At 43.8% G+C, this 15,952-nt stretch overlaps 1 protein-coding gene across 1 annotated transcript in view; it reads right to left on the bottom strand.

Moving 5' to 3' along the window:
* LOC137324310 (amino acid transporter heavy chain SLC3A2-like) overlaps positions 1–15,952 on the bottom strand; it is a 41,639-nt gene that overhangs the window by 20,036 nt on the left and 5,651 nt on the right. Inside the window, exons 2-3 of the mRNA XM_067988454.1 lie at positions 9,626–9,796; positions 9,444–9,513 (exon numbers count right to left, since the gene is read on the bottom strand). Of these exons, the coding sequence (XP_067844555.1) occupies positions 9,444–9,513; positions 9,626–9,796 (241 nt within the window). The remainder of the gene's footprint in view (positions 1–9,443; positions 9,514–9,625; positions 9,797–15,952) is intronic.

Raw genomic sequence — 15,952 nt, 5'->3', positions numbered from 1 at the left:
CTTGGTATGTGAGTATTGATACCGATATGCACTGTGTGTAAGGGGCCATGTTTTATTATGTCATTGACTTGATTTATTAAAGAGTATAACCAGACGTTTCGGTGTTTCCTAGTCCTCGAATTTGTATTAAAGGTAAAGGATGTATGACAATATCCTATAATACTGTCACATAAGGGCAATAGGCATATATGACAATGTCCTATATTTTTTTTATTCGTTCACGGGATGTGGGCGTCGCTGGCGAGGCCAGCATTTATTGCCCATCCCTAATTGCCCTCGAGAAGGTGGTGGTGAGCCGCCTTATTGAACCGCTGCAGTCCGTGTGGTGAAGGTTCTCCCACAGTGCTGTTAGGAAGGGAGTTCCAGGATTTTGACCCAGCGACAATGAAGGAACGGCGATATATTTCCAAGTCGGGATGGTGTGTAACTTGGAGGGGAACGTGCAGGTGGTGTTGTTCCCATGTGCCTGCTGCTCTTGTCCTTCTAGGTGGTAGAGGTCGCGGGTTTGGGAGGTGCTGTCAAAGAAGCCTTGGCGAGTTGCTGCAGTGCATCCTGTGGATGGTACACACTGCAGCCACAGTGCGCCGGTGGTGAAGGGAGTGAATGTTTAGGGTGGTGGATGGGGTGCCAATCAAGCGGGCTGCTTTATCTTGGATGGTGTCGAGCTTCTTGAGTGTTGTTGGAGCTGCACTCATCCAGGCAAGTGGAGAGTATTCCATCACACTCCTGACTTGTGCCTTGTAGATGGTGGAAAGGCTTTGGGGAGTCAGGAGGTGAGTCACTCGCCGCAGAATACCCAGCCTCTGACCTGCTCTCGTAGCCACAGTATTTATATGGCTGGTCCAGTTAAGTTTCTGGTCGATGGTGACCCCCAGGATGTTGATGGTGGGGGATTCGGCGATGGTAATGCCGTTGAATGTCAAGGGGAGGCAGTTAGACTCTCTCTTGTTGGAGATGGTCATTGCCTGGCACTTATCTGGCGCGAATGTTACTTGCCACTTATGAGCCCAAGCCTGGATGTTGTCCAGGTCTTGCTGCATGCAGGCTCGGACTGCTTTATTATTTGAGGGGTTGCGAATGGAACTGAACACTGTGCAGTCATCAGCGAACATCCCCATTTCTGACCTTATGATGGAGGGAAGGTCATTGATGAAGCAGCTGAAGATGGTTGGGCCTAGGACACTGCCCTGAGGAACTCCTGCAGCAATGTCCTGGGGCTGAGATGATTGGCCTCCAACAACCACTACCATCTTCCTTTGTGCTAGGTATGACTCCAGCCACTGGAGAGTTTTCCCCCTGATTCCCACTGACTTCAATTTTACTAGGGCTCCTTGGTGCCAATCAAGCGGGCTGCTTTATCTTGGATCAAAATTTCCCGGTGGTCTCATACTCCCAGAATCAGTGAGAAGTACAAGGCTGTGTGGGCAGAATGCCAAACATTGCTCCAAAATGTCATTCCCAGTTGCTGTAAAACCAGTTGACAAAATGATCAATTGTGGTACAATCTTACATTCAAACATTAAAATGACTAAACTTTACCAATGTATATACTTAAAATATTTGAATAAGTTATTTAAATGGATACAATGTACAATCATACATAAAATAGAATTTTAAAAAATTGACAATAGTACATATAGTTACAAAAAATATATTTAGCTATCATCAACAAAACATGCACAGTCTAGATCCATACCTTTTTTTTGCACTTGTACTGTATTTTCTCGCTATTTCTTTCCACGATTTTAGAAGATGTATAACCTAAAGCCAAATAGAGGTTACTATTTCTAAATGGTAAGTTATTTAACCTAGGTACATTTTTCTCATTCTTTGAATGCAATTTGACCTCTCATACAAATGAAGTTTGACTTCCATTTCAACAGGTGATCTTTCCTAATCCCTGCTGACTCACTCTGGGCTGGATCCCAAATTCTTGCTCACCAAAGCACGAGGTAAGGATCCTTTTTTTTTACTGTTTTTTTCTTGCCCTTCTTTTCGTATGTTTCTTGTTCAGCCTGGACCATCCTAAGTTAGGGAATCGGCTTACAAGCTTCTCTGGAGCCAAGTGGGAGGAATTGCAGCAGATCTACCACTCCAGATCCCATTCATGAACCAAACTTGCTGCTCAATCAGCAGCAGTGCTCTGGAATACTGTGAACCTTGTTCAGATGTTTGATTACCAAATCTGCCACAGAGGGTTGACTTCCATCATTAAGCATGTCAATTTAGAGCAATCTTGATCCCCAAAGAAATCCCTCTTACCTCTCCTCTCGCTGTGTCCTTGAGGATGATTCAGCCTCAGCTGGACATGTCTCTTTGCCATAGCCCCTCGTGAAAGGACCTGGATTAAGCAGTTGATGATGAGTTGTCTAATTATCCACTTGTCTATCCTCTGCCCAGGAGGATAGACAAGTGGATAATTAGACAACTGATGAGCATGAGGAACTCCTCATAAGCACCATGGCAAGCAGCACAACTCACCATGAGATGGGTGGAGGTGCAGTTGTTCACCAACAACTGCTTACCGCTCTGCAACCTAATCATCGTAGGTTCTAAACCCTAAATATATATGAGTGCATGTTCTCATATTCTGCCTCCAGGTAACATTTTCCGGCAGCTGTTGTTTCAACTCTCAGAGTTTCGTCATCAACTATGTGATGGGCATCTGCTTTCAGCATGGTTGGAGGACATTTGCTTGTAACATGCCAACGTGATGGTCTAGACATCCAAGTCCAATACAGCGTAGCAGACTTACTCATCATCAACTGCTTAATCCAGGTCCTTTCACGAGGGGCTATGGCAAAGAGACATGTCCAGCTGAGGCTGAATCATCCTCAAGGACACAGCGAAAGGTTGGTATAAGCCAGAGCTTTCCCAGTTTTCCCTTCCTGCAACCATATCCCTCTTTTGGGAATAAATTAATCTCACAGATGGGATGAAGAAAGCTACTCATGGTATAAGTTCACTTAGCTATCGGAGAAAGGGAGAGGAGAGTGGCTGTGCATGATGTTTTTCAAAAACAGAATGGTATTCTATAAATTCAGAAATTCAATGCCAGAGAGCACAATATAGGGCACTAAAATGTCACCACTTTCATTTTCTAGCAGGAAGAAAAAATAAATCCATTGCTCATCTGTGCAACCCCATACCTCATCCTCATGAGCAACTTCTTTTTTATATATCTTTAAAAAACAGAAACCGAAGTCCTGGGTGTCACAATGAGTTAGCTCACTCCCTTTTTGCTTCTGGGTATTGGATGAACAGACAAAGTAAAGGTAGAGAAATGAGAGGGGAAATCAACTTCGGCTGCTCTTTTCGGCTGCATCAACATAGGATTAGCAGATGTTCATAGACAGGATGTTTATTCTTTTCAATTAAAAAACATTAGTTATGTGCAGGTATTCAAAATAGTAGGGAAAGAGAAAGAATGACAGAAACCAGGAGAACATAAACTTACAAAATGAGGCAAAGAGTGTGAAATAAATAATAAATAGAAAGCTCTCCATCAGCATAAGTAATGCAGCAATCCTTTAACTTCAACCTCTGCATTACTCAGGCCAATCTCAGTGGAAACGAGCTTTAAAATCCAGACCAATACAAACATATTTTTGAAATGTGCTCTTGTAAACCAACCTATTTCATTTAAAAATAGCTGAAGCAAATGTTTACCTCACACTACCATCTTTTGTCTAAAACTATCACAAGTTCATAACTAGCCAAGACTTTGGAGATTTATACAGAAATGCTAGTAAGTTTCTCGATCGCTTTTACAATCTGCTGCTAATTCACTCAAAAGTTAGCAAATAGGCAAGCCAGGTCAAATAATTTTGGAAGTCAAAGTAAAATTCTAAAATTAACTCCATTAAACTTTAGCAGCAATTATAAATTGGCCAGTAATTTATTTTAATAAAACAAGATGAGCTCCCCCAATGATTCAGTTGGTAGATGCATCACATGGTATGGTACAGACTAGTCTCACGGCCAATATTGCTGGTCTCTGCTGAATTCTGAGATATCCATTGTTGTTCTTTTGTTTGTTCCCTGCCTGGTTGGGAGGACCGAGATTAATAGATTAATATTGAGTGTTACTCAGTGAAGGTGTTAATACTCAGTGTCAAGACAGGACTTGGTCTTCACGAGGACTGTGCAGTGGCTAAAACCAATGCAGTCATGGACAGATGCATCTGTGACAGGTAGATTGGTGAGGATGTAGTCAAGAAGGTTATTCCCGCATGTTGGTTCTCTCAGCACCTGCCACAAGCCCAGTCTGACAGCTATGTGCTTCAGGACTCAGCCAATACTACTGGGCCACCCCTGGTGATGGACATTGAAGTCCCCCACCCAGCGTACATTCTGCGCCCTTGCCTCAATGCTTCCTCCAAGTCGTGTTCAAAATGGAGGACCACTGATTCATCAACTGAGAGAGGTGGTAGGTGGTAATCATGTTTGACCTGAAGCCATGAGACCTGCTGGGGTCTGGGGTCAATGTTGAAGACTTCCAGGGCACTGACCAGCTGCACATACATGGAATGAAATCCTTTACTGTTACCAAATGCTCTTGGCTGGTGCCTTGATGGCTACATGTGTGCACATGAGAGACGCAAGCCACTGCAGCGAATCCCACAGCCCTTTTATGCTGATTAGTGGCGTCCATTGGGAAGACTCTTTAGTTATTGGCCCGGACACAAAGGGCTCTGGTGACCTGCTTGATGCAGGTATGAATAGCAGATTGAGAAATGCAGGAAATGTCCCTGTACCACCCTGGAAAGAGCCTGAGACGAAGAGGTTAAGAACGGTAATGACTTTCACTGCCACAGGCATTGCATTGGCACCTGCCCTAGAAGGCAGTAGGTCTTCTTGCAAGAGGTCAGCGACAGCCTGTCTAAACAGTGCAGCCTCGACACGTACTAATCCTCAGACAGATCCAGGAAACTCACTCTTGGCCTGCACATCCTATATGTTGGGTAAGGCATTCTTCAAGCCACCTCTCTCACCTATTGTCTTCTAAGAAGCCCAACTGCTCCCCCTGTGGCAGGGCACCTAGCTGTTGCCTCTTCATACAACCAAATCAAAGTAGCAAGAATGGCACCTATCATAATTTGTGTGCTTATTGAGTGCGTGTAAGCAGATTAAATGTAGAAAACAAGCAATCTCCAAAGAAAACTCACCTGTGAAAATCCAAAACACACAATAGCAAACAAATACCTATGATTTGAGCGCTTGCAGGTGTATGCCCCATTAAATAATGATTCCAATAGCCCTTTGGAAACTACACCCGCTAGGTATTATTCGGCAGATTCAGTGCGGGTCTGGTCTTTCATTTTTTAGCATTTAAATTGCATCGGAGTCCTAATGACATCATGAGGCTTTTTTTTAATTCGTTCATGGGGTGTGGGTGTTGCTGGTGAGGCCGGCATTTATTGCCCATCCCTAATTGCCCTTGAGAAGGTGGTGGTGAGCTGCCTTCTTGAACCGCTGCAGTCCGTGTGGTGAAGGTTCCCCCACAGCGCTGTTAGGAAGGGAGTTCCAAGATTTTGACCCAGCGACGATGAAGGAAGTCGGACTGGTGTGTGACTTGGAGGGGAACGTGCAGGTGGTGTTGTTCCCATGTGCCTGCTGCCCTTGTCCTTCTAGGTAGTAGAGGTCGCGGGTTTGGGAGGTGCTGTCGAAGAAGCCTTGGCGAGTTGCTGCAGTGCATCCTGTGGATGGTACACACTGCAGCCACTGTGCGCCGGTGGTGAAGGGAGTGAATGTTTAGGGTGGTGGATGGGGTGCCAATCAAGCAGGCTGCTTTGTCCTGGATGGTGTCGAGCTTCTTGAGTGTTGCTGCAGCTGCACTCATCCAGGCAAGTGGAGAGTATTCCATCACACTCCTGACTTGTGCCTTGTAGATGGTGGAAAGGCTTTGGGGAGTCAGGAGGTGAGTCACTCGCCGCAGAATACCCTGCTCTGACCTGCTCTTGTAGCCACAGTATTTATATGGCTGGTCCAGTTAAGTTTCTGGTCAATGGTGACCCCCAGGATGTTGATGGTGGGGGATTCAGCGATGGTAATGCCGTTGAATGTCATGGGGAGGTGGTTAGACTCTCTCTTGTTGGAGATGGTCATTGCCTGGCACTTGTCTGGCGCGAATGTTACTTTCCACTTATCAGCCCAAGCCTGGATGTTGTCCAGGTCTTGCTGCATGCAGGCTCGGACTGCTTCATTATTTGAGGGGTTGCGAATGGAACTGAACACTGTGCAATCATCAGCGAACATCCCCATTTCTGACCTTATGATGGAGGGAAGGTCATTGATGAAGCAGCTGAAGATGGTTGGGCCTCGGGCACTGCCCTAAGGAACTCCTGCAGCAATGCCCTGCGGCTGGGATGATTGGCCTCCAACAACCACTACCATCTTCCTTTGTGCTAGGTATGACTCCAGCCACTGGAGAGTTTTCCCCCTGATTCCCATTGACTTCAATTTTACTCGGTCTCCTTGGTGCCACACTCGGTCAAATGCTGCCTTGATGTCAAGGGCAGTCACTCTCACCTCACCTCTGGAATTCAGCTCTTTTGTCCATGTTTGGACCAAGGCTGTAATGAGGTCTGGAGCCGAGTGGTCCTGACGGAACCCAAACTGAGCATCGGTGAGCAGGTTATTGGTGAGTAAGTGCCGCTTGATACCACTGTCAATGACACCTTCCATCACTTTGCTGATGATTGAGAGTAAACTGATGGGACGGTAATTGGCTGGATTGGATTTGTCCTGCTTTTTGTGGACAGGACATACCTGGGCAATTTTCCACATTGCCAGTGTTGTCGCTGTACTGAAACAGCTTGGCTAGAGGCGCAGCTAGTTCTGGAGCACAAGTCTTCAGCACCTACAGCCGGGATGTTGTCGGGGCCCATAGCCTTTGCTGTATCCAGTGCACTCAGCCGTTTCTTGATATCACGTGGGGTGAATCGAATCGAATTGGCTGAAGACTGGCTTCTTTGATGGTGGGGATATCGGGAGGAGACCGAGATGGATCATCCACTGGGCACTTCTGGCTGAAGATGGTTGCAAACGCTTCAGCCTTGTCTTTTGCACTCACGTGCTGGACTCTGCCATCATTGAGGATAGGGATGTTTGCAGATCCTCCTCCACCCGTTAGTTGTTTAATTGTCCACCGCCATTCACGACTGGATGTGGCAGGACTGCAGAACTTTGATCTGATCCGTTGGTTGTGGAATCGCTTAGCTCTGTCTATAGCATGTTGCTTCCGCTGTATAGCATGCAAGTAGTCCTGAGTTGTAGCTTCACCAGGTTGGCACCTCATTTTTAGGTATGCCTGGTGCTGCTCCTGGCATGCTCTTCTACACTCCTCATTGAACCAGGGTTGATCACCTGGCTTGTTGGTAATGGTAGAGTGAGGAATATGCCGGGCCATGAGGTTACAGATTGTGCTGGAATACAATTCTGCTGCTACAGATGGCCCACAGCACCTCTGGGATGCCCAGTTTTGAGCTGCTAGATCTGTTCTGAATCTATCCCATTTTGCACGGTGGTAGTACCACACAACACATTGGATGGTAACCTCAGTGCGAGGACGGGACTGCGTCTCCACGAGGACTGTGCAGTGGTCACTCCTACCAATACTGTCATGGACAGATGCATTTGCGACAGGTAGATTGGTGAGGACGAGGTGAAGTAAGTTTTTCCCTCGTGTTGGTTCGCTCACCACCTGCCGCAGGCCCAGTCTGGCAGCTATGTCCTTCAGGACTCGGCCAGTAGTGGTGCTACCGAGCCACTCTTGGTGATGGACATTGAAGTCCCCCACCCAGAGTACATTCTGTGCCCTTGCTACCCTCAGTGCTAGCTCAACATGGAGGAGGACTGATTCATCAACTGAGGGAGGGCGGTAGGTGGTAATCAGCAGGAGGTTTCCTTGCCCATGTTTACCTGATGCCATGAAATTTCATGGGGTCCGGAGTCAATGTTGAGGACTCCCAGGGCTACTCCCTCCTGACTGTATATCACTGTACTGCCACCTCTGGTCGGTCTGTCCTGCCGGTGGGACAGGACATAGCCAGGGATGGTGATGGAAGAGTCTGGGATGTTGGCTGAAAGGTATGATTCTGTGAATATGGCTATGTCAGGCTGTTGCTTGACTAGTCTGTGGGACAGCTCTCCCAATTTTGGCACAAGTCCCCAGATGTTAGTGAGGAGGATTTTGAAGGGTCGACTGGGCTTGGTTTGCCTTTGTCGTGTCCAGTCCAGTTTTGTTCTTATTATGACTTTCTTTAGCAAGATTTTACAACTGAGTGGCTTGCTAGGCCATTTCAGAGGGCAATTAAGAATCAACCACATTGCTGTGGGTCTGGAGTCACACATAGGCCAGACCAGGTAAGGACGGCAGGTTTCCTTCCCTAAAGGACATTAGTGAACCAGATGGGTTTTTACAACAATCCGGTAGTTTCATGGCCACCATTACTGATACTAGTATTTTAATTCCAGATTTTATTTAATTAGTTGAATTTAAATTCCACAGCTGCCATGGCAGGATGTGAACTCATGATACCAGATTATTGGTCCAGGCCTTCTAGATTACTAGTCCAGTAACGTAACCACTATGCTACTGTACCCTTGTCCCCGGCTTGTAGTATTTACTGTTGCTACAGAATAGCATCTGTTCAGCTCTCTTCAGCATGGATTATAACCTTTTCAGCACTGGCTGTGAATTCCTGCCATTTTAGCTCCTGGCAGCAAGATTCAGTAATTCACAGGTTGAATATGGAGCTGGGAAAACACAAGGAAATATTTATCCTTTCTTGCAGACTGGACTCCTATACGGCCCACTCTTCATAACTGGCCCTTCCCTGGGAGATTAAGAAACAGCCCTAGCACACTGCTCAATTCTGAAAGGGATCTGCTGCTGTTTCATCTAAATGCAACACTTCACCCCACTCCCCGAGAGACCCAGCTCCCCTGACTAGAAATGACTGATCATCTCCACTGTAATGTGTAGACCTGTATAACTATATATGACCTTCATTGTATGTATCTGCAAGTGCTGTGAAATCTATATTACAGTATTTACTTTGTATCAAACCATGTCCTGAGAAAGCGTATAAGCTTCCTCTACAAATCAGACAAAAATATGCTCCAACTGACAGTGAGCAATACCACAGGAAAGCCACATTTAAAATATCACATGATATTAGAAAACTTAACTATTCTGTATTAGGAGAAACTTAATTATTACAAAGTAGCTCTTACCAGATTTGTCTTTAAATTGATTGTACTCAGTCTGACAAAGATCCCATCCATACCCTTTCTGAACCAGAAGCGGAAATCTGACTGGAAAAGTTCCAAGAGTCATTTGGACAAAGTTTGCTGTTGTAATAAATTATGTATGACAACACAATTTAACTAAAAAGTGAACTTTTTTTTTTACCAATATTTGAGCCTGTGTGTGTTCATCATCAAAATAATTGCTAGACCAAGTATTCTCTTCAGGATTTGGAGTAAGATCAAGGACAACCTTAAGATCTACAACACAAAAAGGCATCAGGCACTAATGAAAAAAGGAATCATGTCAAATCAGAAAGGTCTCTCCAGAAATATAACATCAGCATAGAATGTACATAAGACAGAGACATACCATGTCTTGCAGCTGCTTTGATGAAAGGTTTAACGTCAATGATATTACCAAAGATTGTATCAGTTGACTCTAAATCAGTTTTGATAGTAACGTTGGCGGGTATTTGAATGGGTCCAATGATAATAGCGACCATATTCAGCTTAATGATGTAATTCATCTGTCGCTGAATTCCTATAACAAAAACAAAATTATTTCTAAATATCTTATCTAATTGGCTCAAAAAACTATATGAGCAGGGTATTTATAGGACAAGTAAGTACAGAATGATCCAATAACTCAAATGGCACCTCTACAACACTGGAAAATAATCAGACTATCAACTCACCTAAAGTTTCTTGCTTTTTTCTGCAGTTACATTGAAAGCTCTCTCAAAACCAAGTTACTATTTTGAGTAATGTTTTCTGCAGAATAAAGCTTACATAGGAGCACATGGTAAATTTTCAAACTAGTTCCTATGCTGTCAGGCTTACAATTATGAAATAGGAAATCATAGTGACTAAGTAGATCCCTAAGTAGATTCTGGAAAGACCCACAACATGGTGTACTTGAATTTCAAAAATATTTGGCAATATTTGGAACAATAGGCTAGTACTTCCGCATAAAACAGTAAAAAATTAGGAATCTTTTTTTTATTCGTTCATGGGATGTGGGCGTCGCTGGCGAGGCCGGCATTTATTGCCCATCCATAATTGCCCTTGAGAAAGAAATTAGCTGAAAGGTAGAAAGCCGGGGGTGCTCACTAGAGGGGCTATGTTGGAGTGGAGGGGGAGTGCTGAATGGAGTGCACTGGGGAACAGGGTTGGGGTCCATATTGTTTACAATTTGCATTAACAACTTAGATTCAGAATCTCAAACCAAATGATCAAAATCTCAGATTTTAGTTTTTTTTGTTGAATTAATTTTTGAGTATTTTAAAAACTTTTCTCCTTATTTATGTGTATTTTTGGTGAATATATTTTTAATCTGGTCAATATCATGTGTTACCTGACCTCAATGAGTTGGTTGCATCCATTTTTAAAATCTGACTTTTTATGTTTCTCTTCTGTTATATTGATTTTTATGGTCATCAATTTAAAACTGTCACTAAGTGAATGAAAAGTTAGGAGAAAATGGAATCCTCTGTCACAGGAAGTAGTTCTGCCAAACGCCAGGTTGACCTTCTGAGACGTTGCCAAATTACAGATACTCCCCAATGCTCCCAAATCTTAGAAACACAACTAAATTACTTCCAAGCTCCCGGACCCCCACCAGATACTGCCAAAAACCACCACCATTCCTTCATAATACCAAAGCCCAGGACTCAACCCCTTTCCCCATTCCCCTGTACTGTTAAATGCCAGGTACCTATCTGCAACCTTGCTACCATCTACACTTTAAAGTAGGTAACAAATAAAAGGTTAGTATATTACAAAGTAGTAAGCAAAGACACTGATTTATAGTTTTCACAGAAAAAATTGATAGAATCATGGAATTTAATGCCCAAAGCACCTGTAAAAATCCCAGAATATTGTGCAGTAAAAATGGAACTTGACTTATTCAATTATTGTAAATCATTGGACTGTTGGGCAGTAACGCCCCTCTCCTCAGTGCTCCTACATGCCACTACCTCCATCTGGGTACTGCTCCAAAAGCTCCCTGCCAGTGCTCCCACACCCCAAGATCCCCTTTACTCCAATTGCGCTGTACCTTAACACCCCATCCCATTTCTACCAGACCCTGATATCCCCCTTCTTTGTATTCCCGAGCATCATACCACCCGACTAGTGTTCCCACATCCTGTAACCAACTTCCAAATCCTTCCAGATTTTCGCAATCCTGCACTGCCCCCATGATCCCCACTCACAATATTCCCAGATACCAAGGCCAATCATCCAATACTACCATCCCCCACATGCATATCTCCCCATCACTCTCCAGTAGTGCTACATGAAGTTACAACAACCTACCTTTCAAAACCACCTTGATCTGTGTCCTGGGCTTTAAAAAATGTAAGAAATAAAATTAACTACTTTATATGTTGACTTAACTATGTAATAAAAATATCAAGTGCAAGCTCAGACTTTTAGAAGAAGCTGAGGATTTCAAAGTAAAGACTTTAATGATAACATTAAAAGACAATTCAATTTATAAATGTAATCATATTATTGTGAAATATCAATTTTTGATTTTTTTTTCTTTAAGCTCGTTATTTAGATATTAAAAAAATTCAGTTGCTAAAAAAATTTCAGAAAGCATTTTGCGCTATTTGCGCCACCTAGTGGCCACCTTTATAATTGTGCAATGACAGGCGCCAGTTTACATAGAGTTCTTCCATTATATATGTGAACCTTGACACCTGTGTGGTATGGCAGCATTGAAGTGGGGAGAACTGAATCACATTTATATTGGAAAAGCCATATGCCCTTGACATCAAGGCAGCATTTGACCGAGTGTGGCACCAAGGAGCCCTAGTAAAATTGAACTCTCCAGTGGCTGGAGTCATACCTAGCACAAAGGAAGATGGTAGTGGTTGTTGGAGGCCAATCATCTCAGCCCCAGGACATTGCTGCAGGACTTCCTCGGGGAAGTGTTCGAGGCCCAACCAACTTCAGCTGCTTCATCAATGACCTTCCCTCCATCATAAGGTCAGAAATGGGGATGTTCGCTGATGATTGCACAGTGTTCAGTTCCATTCGCAATCCCTTAAATAATGAAGCAGTCTGAGCCCGCATGCAGCAAGACTTGGACACCATCCAGGCTTGGGCTCATAAGTGGCAAGTAACAATCGCGCCAGATAAGTGCCAGGCAATGACCATCTCCAACAAGAGAGAGTCTAACCACCTCCCCTTGACATTCAACGGCATTACCATCGCCGAATCCCCCACCATCAACATCCTGGGGGTCACCATCGACCAGAAACTTAACTGGACCAGCCATATAAATACTGTGGCTACGAGAGCAGGTCAGAGGCTGGGTATTCTGCGGCGAGTGACTCACCTCCTGACTCCCCAAAGCCTTTCCACCATCTACAAGGCACAAGTCAGGAGTGTGATGGAATACTCTCCACTTGCTTGGATGAGTGCAGCTCCAACACTCAAGAAGCTCGACACCATCCAAGATAAAGCTGCCTGCTTGATTGGCACCCCATTCACCACCCTAAACATTCACTCCCTTCACCACCGGCGCACAGTGGCTGCAGTGTGTACCATCCACAGGATGCACTGCAGCAACTCGCCAAGGCTTCTTCGACAGCACCTCCCAAACCCGCGACCTCTACCACTTAGAAGGACAAGAGCAGCAGGCACATGGGAATAACACCACCTGCACGTTCCCCTCCAAGTCACACACCATCCCGACTTGGAAATATATCGCCGTTCCTTCATCGTCGCTGGGTCAAAATCCTGGAACTCCCTTCCTAACAGCACTGTGGGAGAACCGTCACCACACGGACTGCAGCGGTTCAATAAGGCGGCTCACCACCACCTTCTCAAGGGCAATTAGGGATGGGCAATAAATGCTGGCCTCATCAGCGATGCCCACATCCCATGAACGGATAAAAAAAATGTAAATGGGCTCCAGATTTACAATTTCCATGCAAATGTGCACAAAATCATGGAATTCCGCCAAAGTATAAACTCCGCCTACCCCCTGCATCCACTACCTCAGTGCTGCCAAACTCCTGGACCTCCATCCGCACTGTTATTAAACTCTAGGACTATCCCTAGTGATCCTGACTGCACAATCCCCACCCCTTCACAATGCTGTCAAAGAACAGGTACCTACCTTCAACCTGATACATCTTCTGTACCGGCATGCTGTGTATCCTGCATTGTTTTGAAGTTATGAGATAAAAATTAAAGGAATATATATCTATATATCACCTTTGGTCTACTAAACCTTATTCCCTGTTATCATTCTATAGTGTCAAATTTTCCATGATAAATTCCTATGTCCATATGATTAAGTTAATCCATTGAATTGTCTTTGTGTCTTTTAACACCTTCAGTGAAATTTTCACTTGACGATCTCAGCCGTTTCCAAAAGCCTCAGCTTAAACTTGATATTGTTCCCCAGAACTGTCATATGGTTAGCTAAATTCAGATTGTGTAGTCAGAGCATATGCAGTATGCTGGAAGCATTCAGAAAAACTAGAGGACAAATTTCAAAAATGCTATTCAGGTAATGTTTATACTGACTGTTTTTACAAACAGAGACTGTGTGTGTAAGAGAGAGAAAGTGAGAGAAAAACAGATTACACATTGATCTAACTTTTGTTTTGTATTCTATAAACAGAAAGCACATTAAGCTGAGAATTTGTCTTTCCTCATCTTAATTTCAGTTCATTTTTCAAACAAAACATTAGCTGCTTTCCAGGAATTTTTTGGTGCCAGTTTCTTACTAACTGAATTTTTTAATATCCAAATAACAAGTTTAAACAAAGGGGGAAAAAAATCAAAAATTGATATTTCACAATATGATTAAATTTAAGAATTGAATTGTCTTTTGTGTCTTTTAATTATCACTCTGTTATGTTGAGTTGGATTAATTAAGCTTGCTGGCCTCTGGCCTGGTCCCCATTTTAAAAATCTTCACGGCCTCTTCAGCTGTAGCTTTTCTATGGCACCATTTGTCTGTTGCCCCATGCTTTTAAGAACATAAAGAACATAAGAAATAGGAGCAGGAGTAGGCCATATGCCCCCTCGAGCCTGCTCTGCCATTCAGTAAGATCATTGCTGATTTTCGACCTCAACTCCACTTTCCCGCCCAATCCCCATATCCCTTGATTCCTTTAGAGTCCAAAAATCTATCAATCTCAGTCTTGAATATACTCAATGACTGAGCATCCACAGCCCTCTGGGGTAGAGAAGTCCACAGATTCACAACCCTTAGTGAAGTTATTTCTCCTCATCTCAGTCCTAAATGGTCAACTCCTTATCCTGAGACTATGCCCCCTAGTTCTAGACTCTCTAGCCAGGGGAAACAGCCTCTCAGCATCTATCCTGTCAAGCCCTTTCAGAATCTTGTATGTTTCAATGAGATCACCTCTCATTCTTCTAAACTCCAGGGAGTATAGGCCCATTCTACTCAATCTCTCCTCATAGAACAACCCTCTCATCCCAGGAATCAATCTCGTGAACTTTCGTTGCACCGCCTCTAGTGCAAGTATATTCATCCTTAGGTAAGGAAACCAAAACTGTACACAGTACTCCAGGTGTGGTCTCACCAAAGCCCTGTACAATTGCAGCAAGACTTCCTTACTCTTGTACTCCAACCCCCTTGCAATAAAGGCTAACATATCATTTGCCTTTCTAATTGCTTGCTGTACCTGCATGCTAACTTTGTGTTTGGGGGAAGAACACTCAAATACCTCTGAACACCAACATTTAATACTTTCTCACCATTTTAAAAATATTCTGTATTTCTATTCTTTCACCAAAATGAATAACCTCACATTTCCCCATATTATACTCCATCTGCCACCTTCTTGCCCACTCACTTAACCTGTCCATATCCCTTTGCAGACTCTTTGTGTCTTCCTCAGCTTACTTTCCCACCTAGCTTTGTATCGTCGGCAAACTTGGATACATTACACTCGGTCCCTTCATCTAAGTCACTAATATAGATTGTAAATAGCTGAGGCCCCAACACCGATCCTTGCGGCACCCTACTAGTTCCAGCCTGCCAACCTGAAAATTACCCGTTTACTCCTACCCACTGTTTTCTGTCCGTTAAACAATCCTCTATCCATGCTAATATATTACCCCCAATCCCATGAGCCCTTATCTTGTGTAACAACCTTTCATGTTTTACTTCTCGTCCACTCATCACTGACTTTGCTGTGGGTGACTGAGCTCCATTCTTGGGTCTAACCACTCATGTCCAAGGAGACGAGCTATGCTGCCAAGTGACAAATATAATTGATTGCTAGATGTTCCACAGGGACTTCTCAGCTATAATGAACACAGGAAACTCTGGAATTGCAGACCACATCAAACACGAGGCCCTGCTGTATGCCCCTATGATCCCAAAGGCTAGCAAATGAGGGAAGTCAAAATCAGAATAAAGTGGGAATTAAAATCTTGCTTCTTTTCCCAATTTTAGTTATCTTTATTCAAAACGCAGCTGGAGGTCCTATAAATCAGATTTGAAAAATCTGTGACGTTTCTTGGAAATTTTATAATCCACATACAATTTAGGTCATTAAGAATTCTCCTGCTCTTTGGAATATATTGTCGTAATACATCTAGATACGTATCTTTTTGAAATATTATGTTTGCCATTTTACAGTATAATACACATTTCCTAGCCCACACAAAGTTGAATTACCTACCTTGTACAGCCATCACT

Source organism: Heptranchias perlo, chromosome 8 (assembly GCF_035084215.1).
Source record: "Heptranchias perlo isolate sHepPer1 chromosome 8, sHepPer1.hap1, whole genome shotgun sequence".
In the NCBI taxonomy this organism is placed as follows: Eukaryota; Metazoa; Chordata; class Chondrichthyes; order Hexanchiformes; family Hexanchidae; genus Heptranchias; species Heptranchias perlo.
The sequence above is the reverse complement of the archived record's forward strand: the minus strand, read 5'-3'. Positions and strand labels throughout refer to the sequence as shown.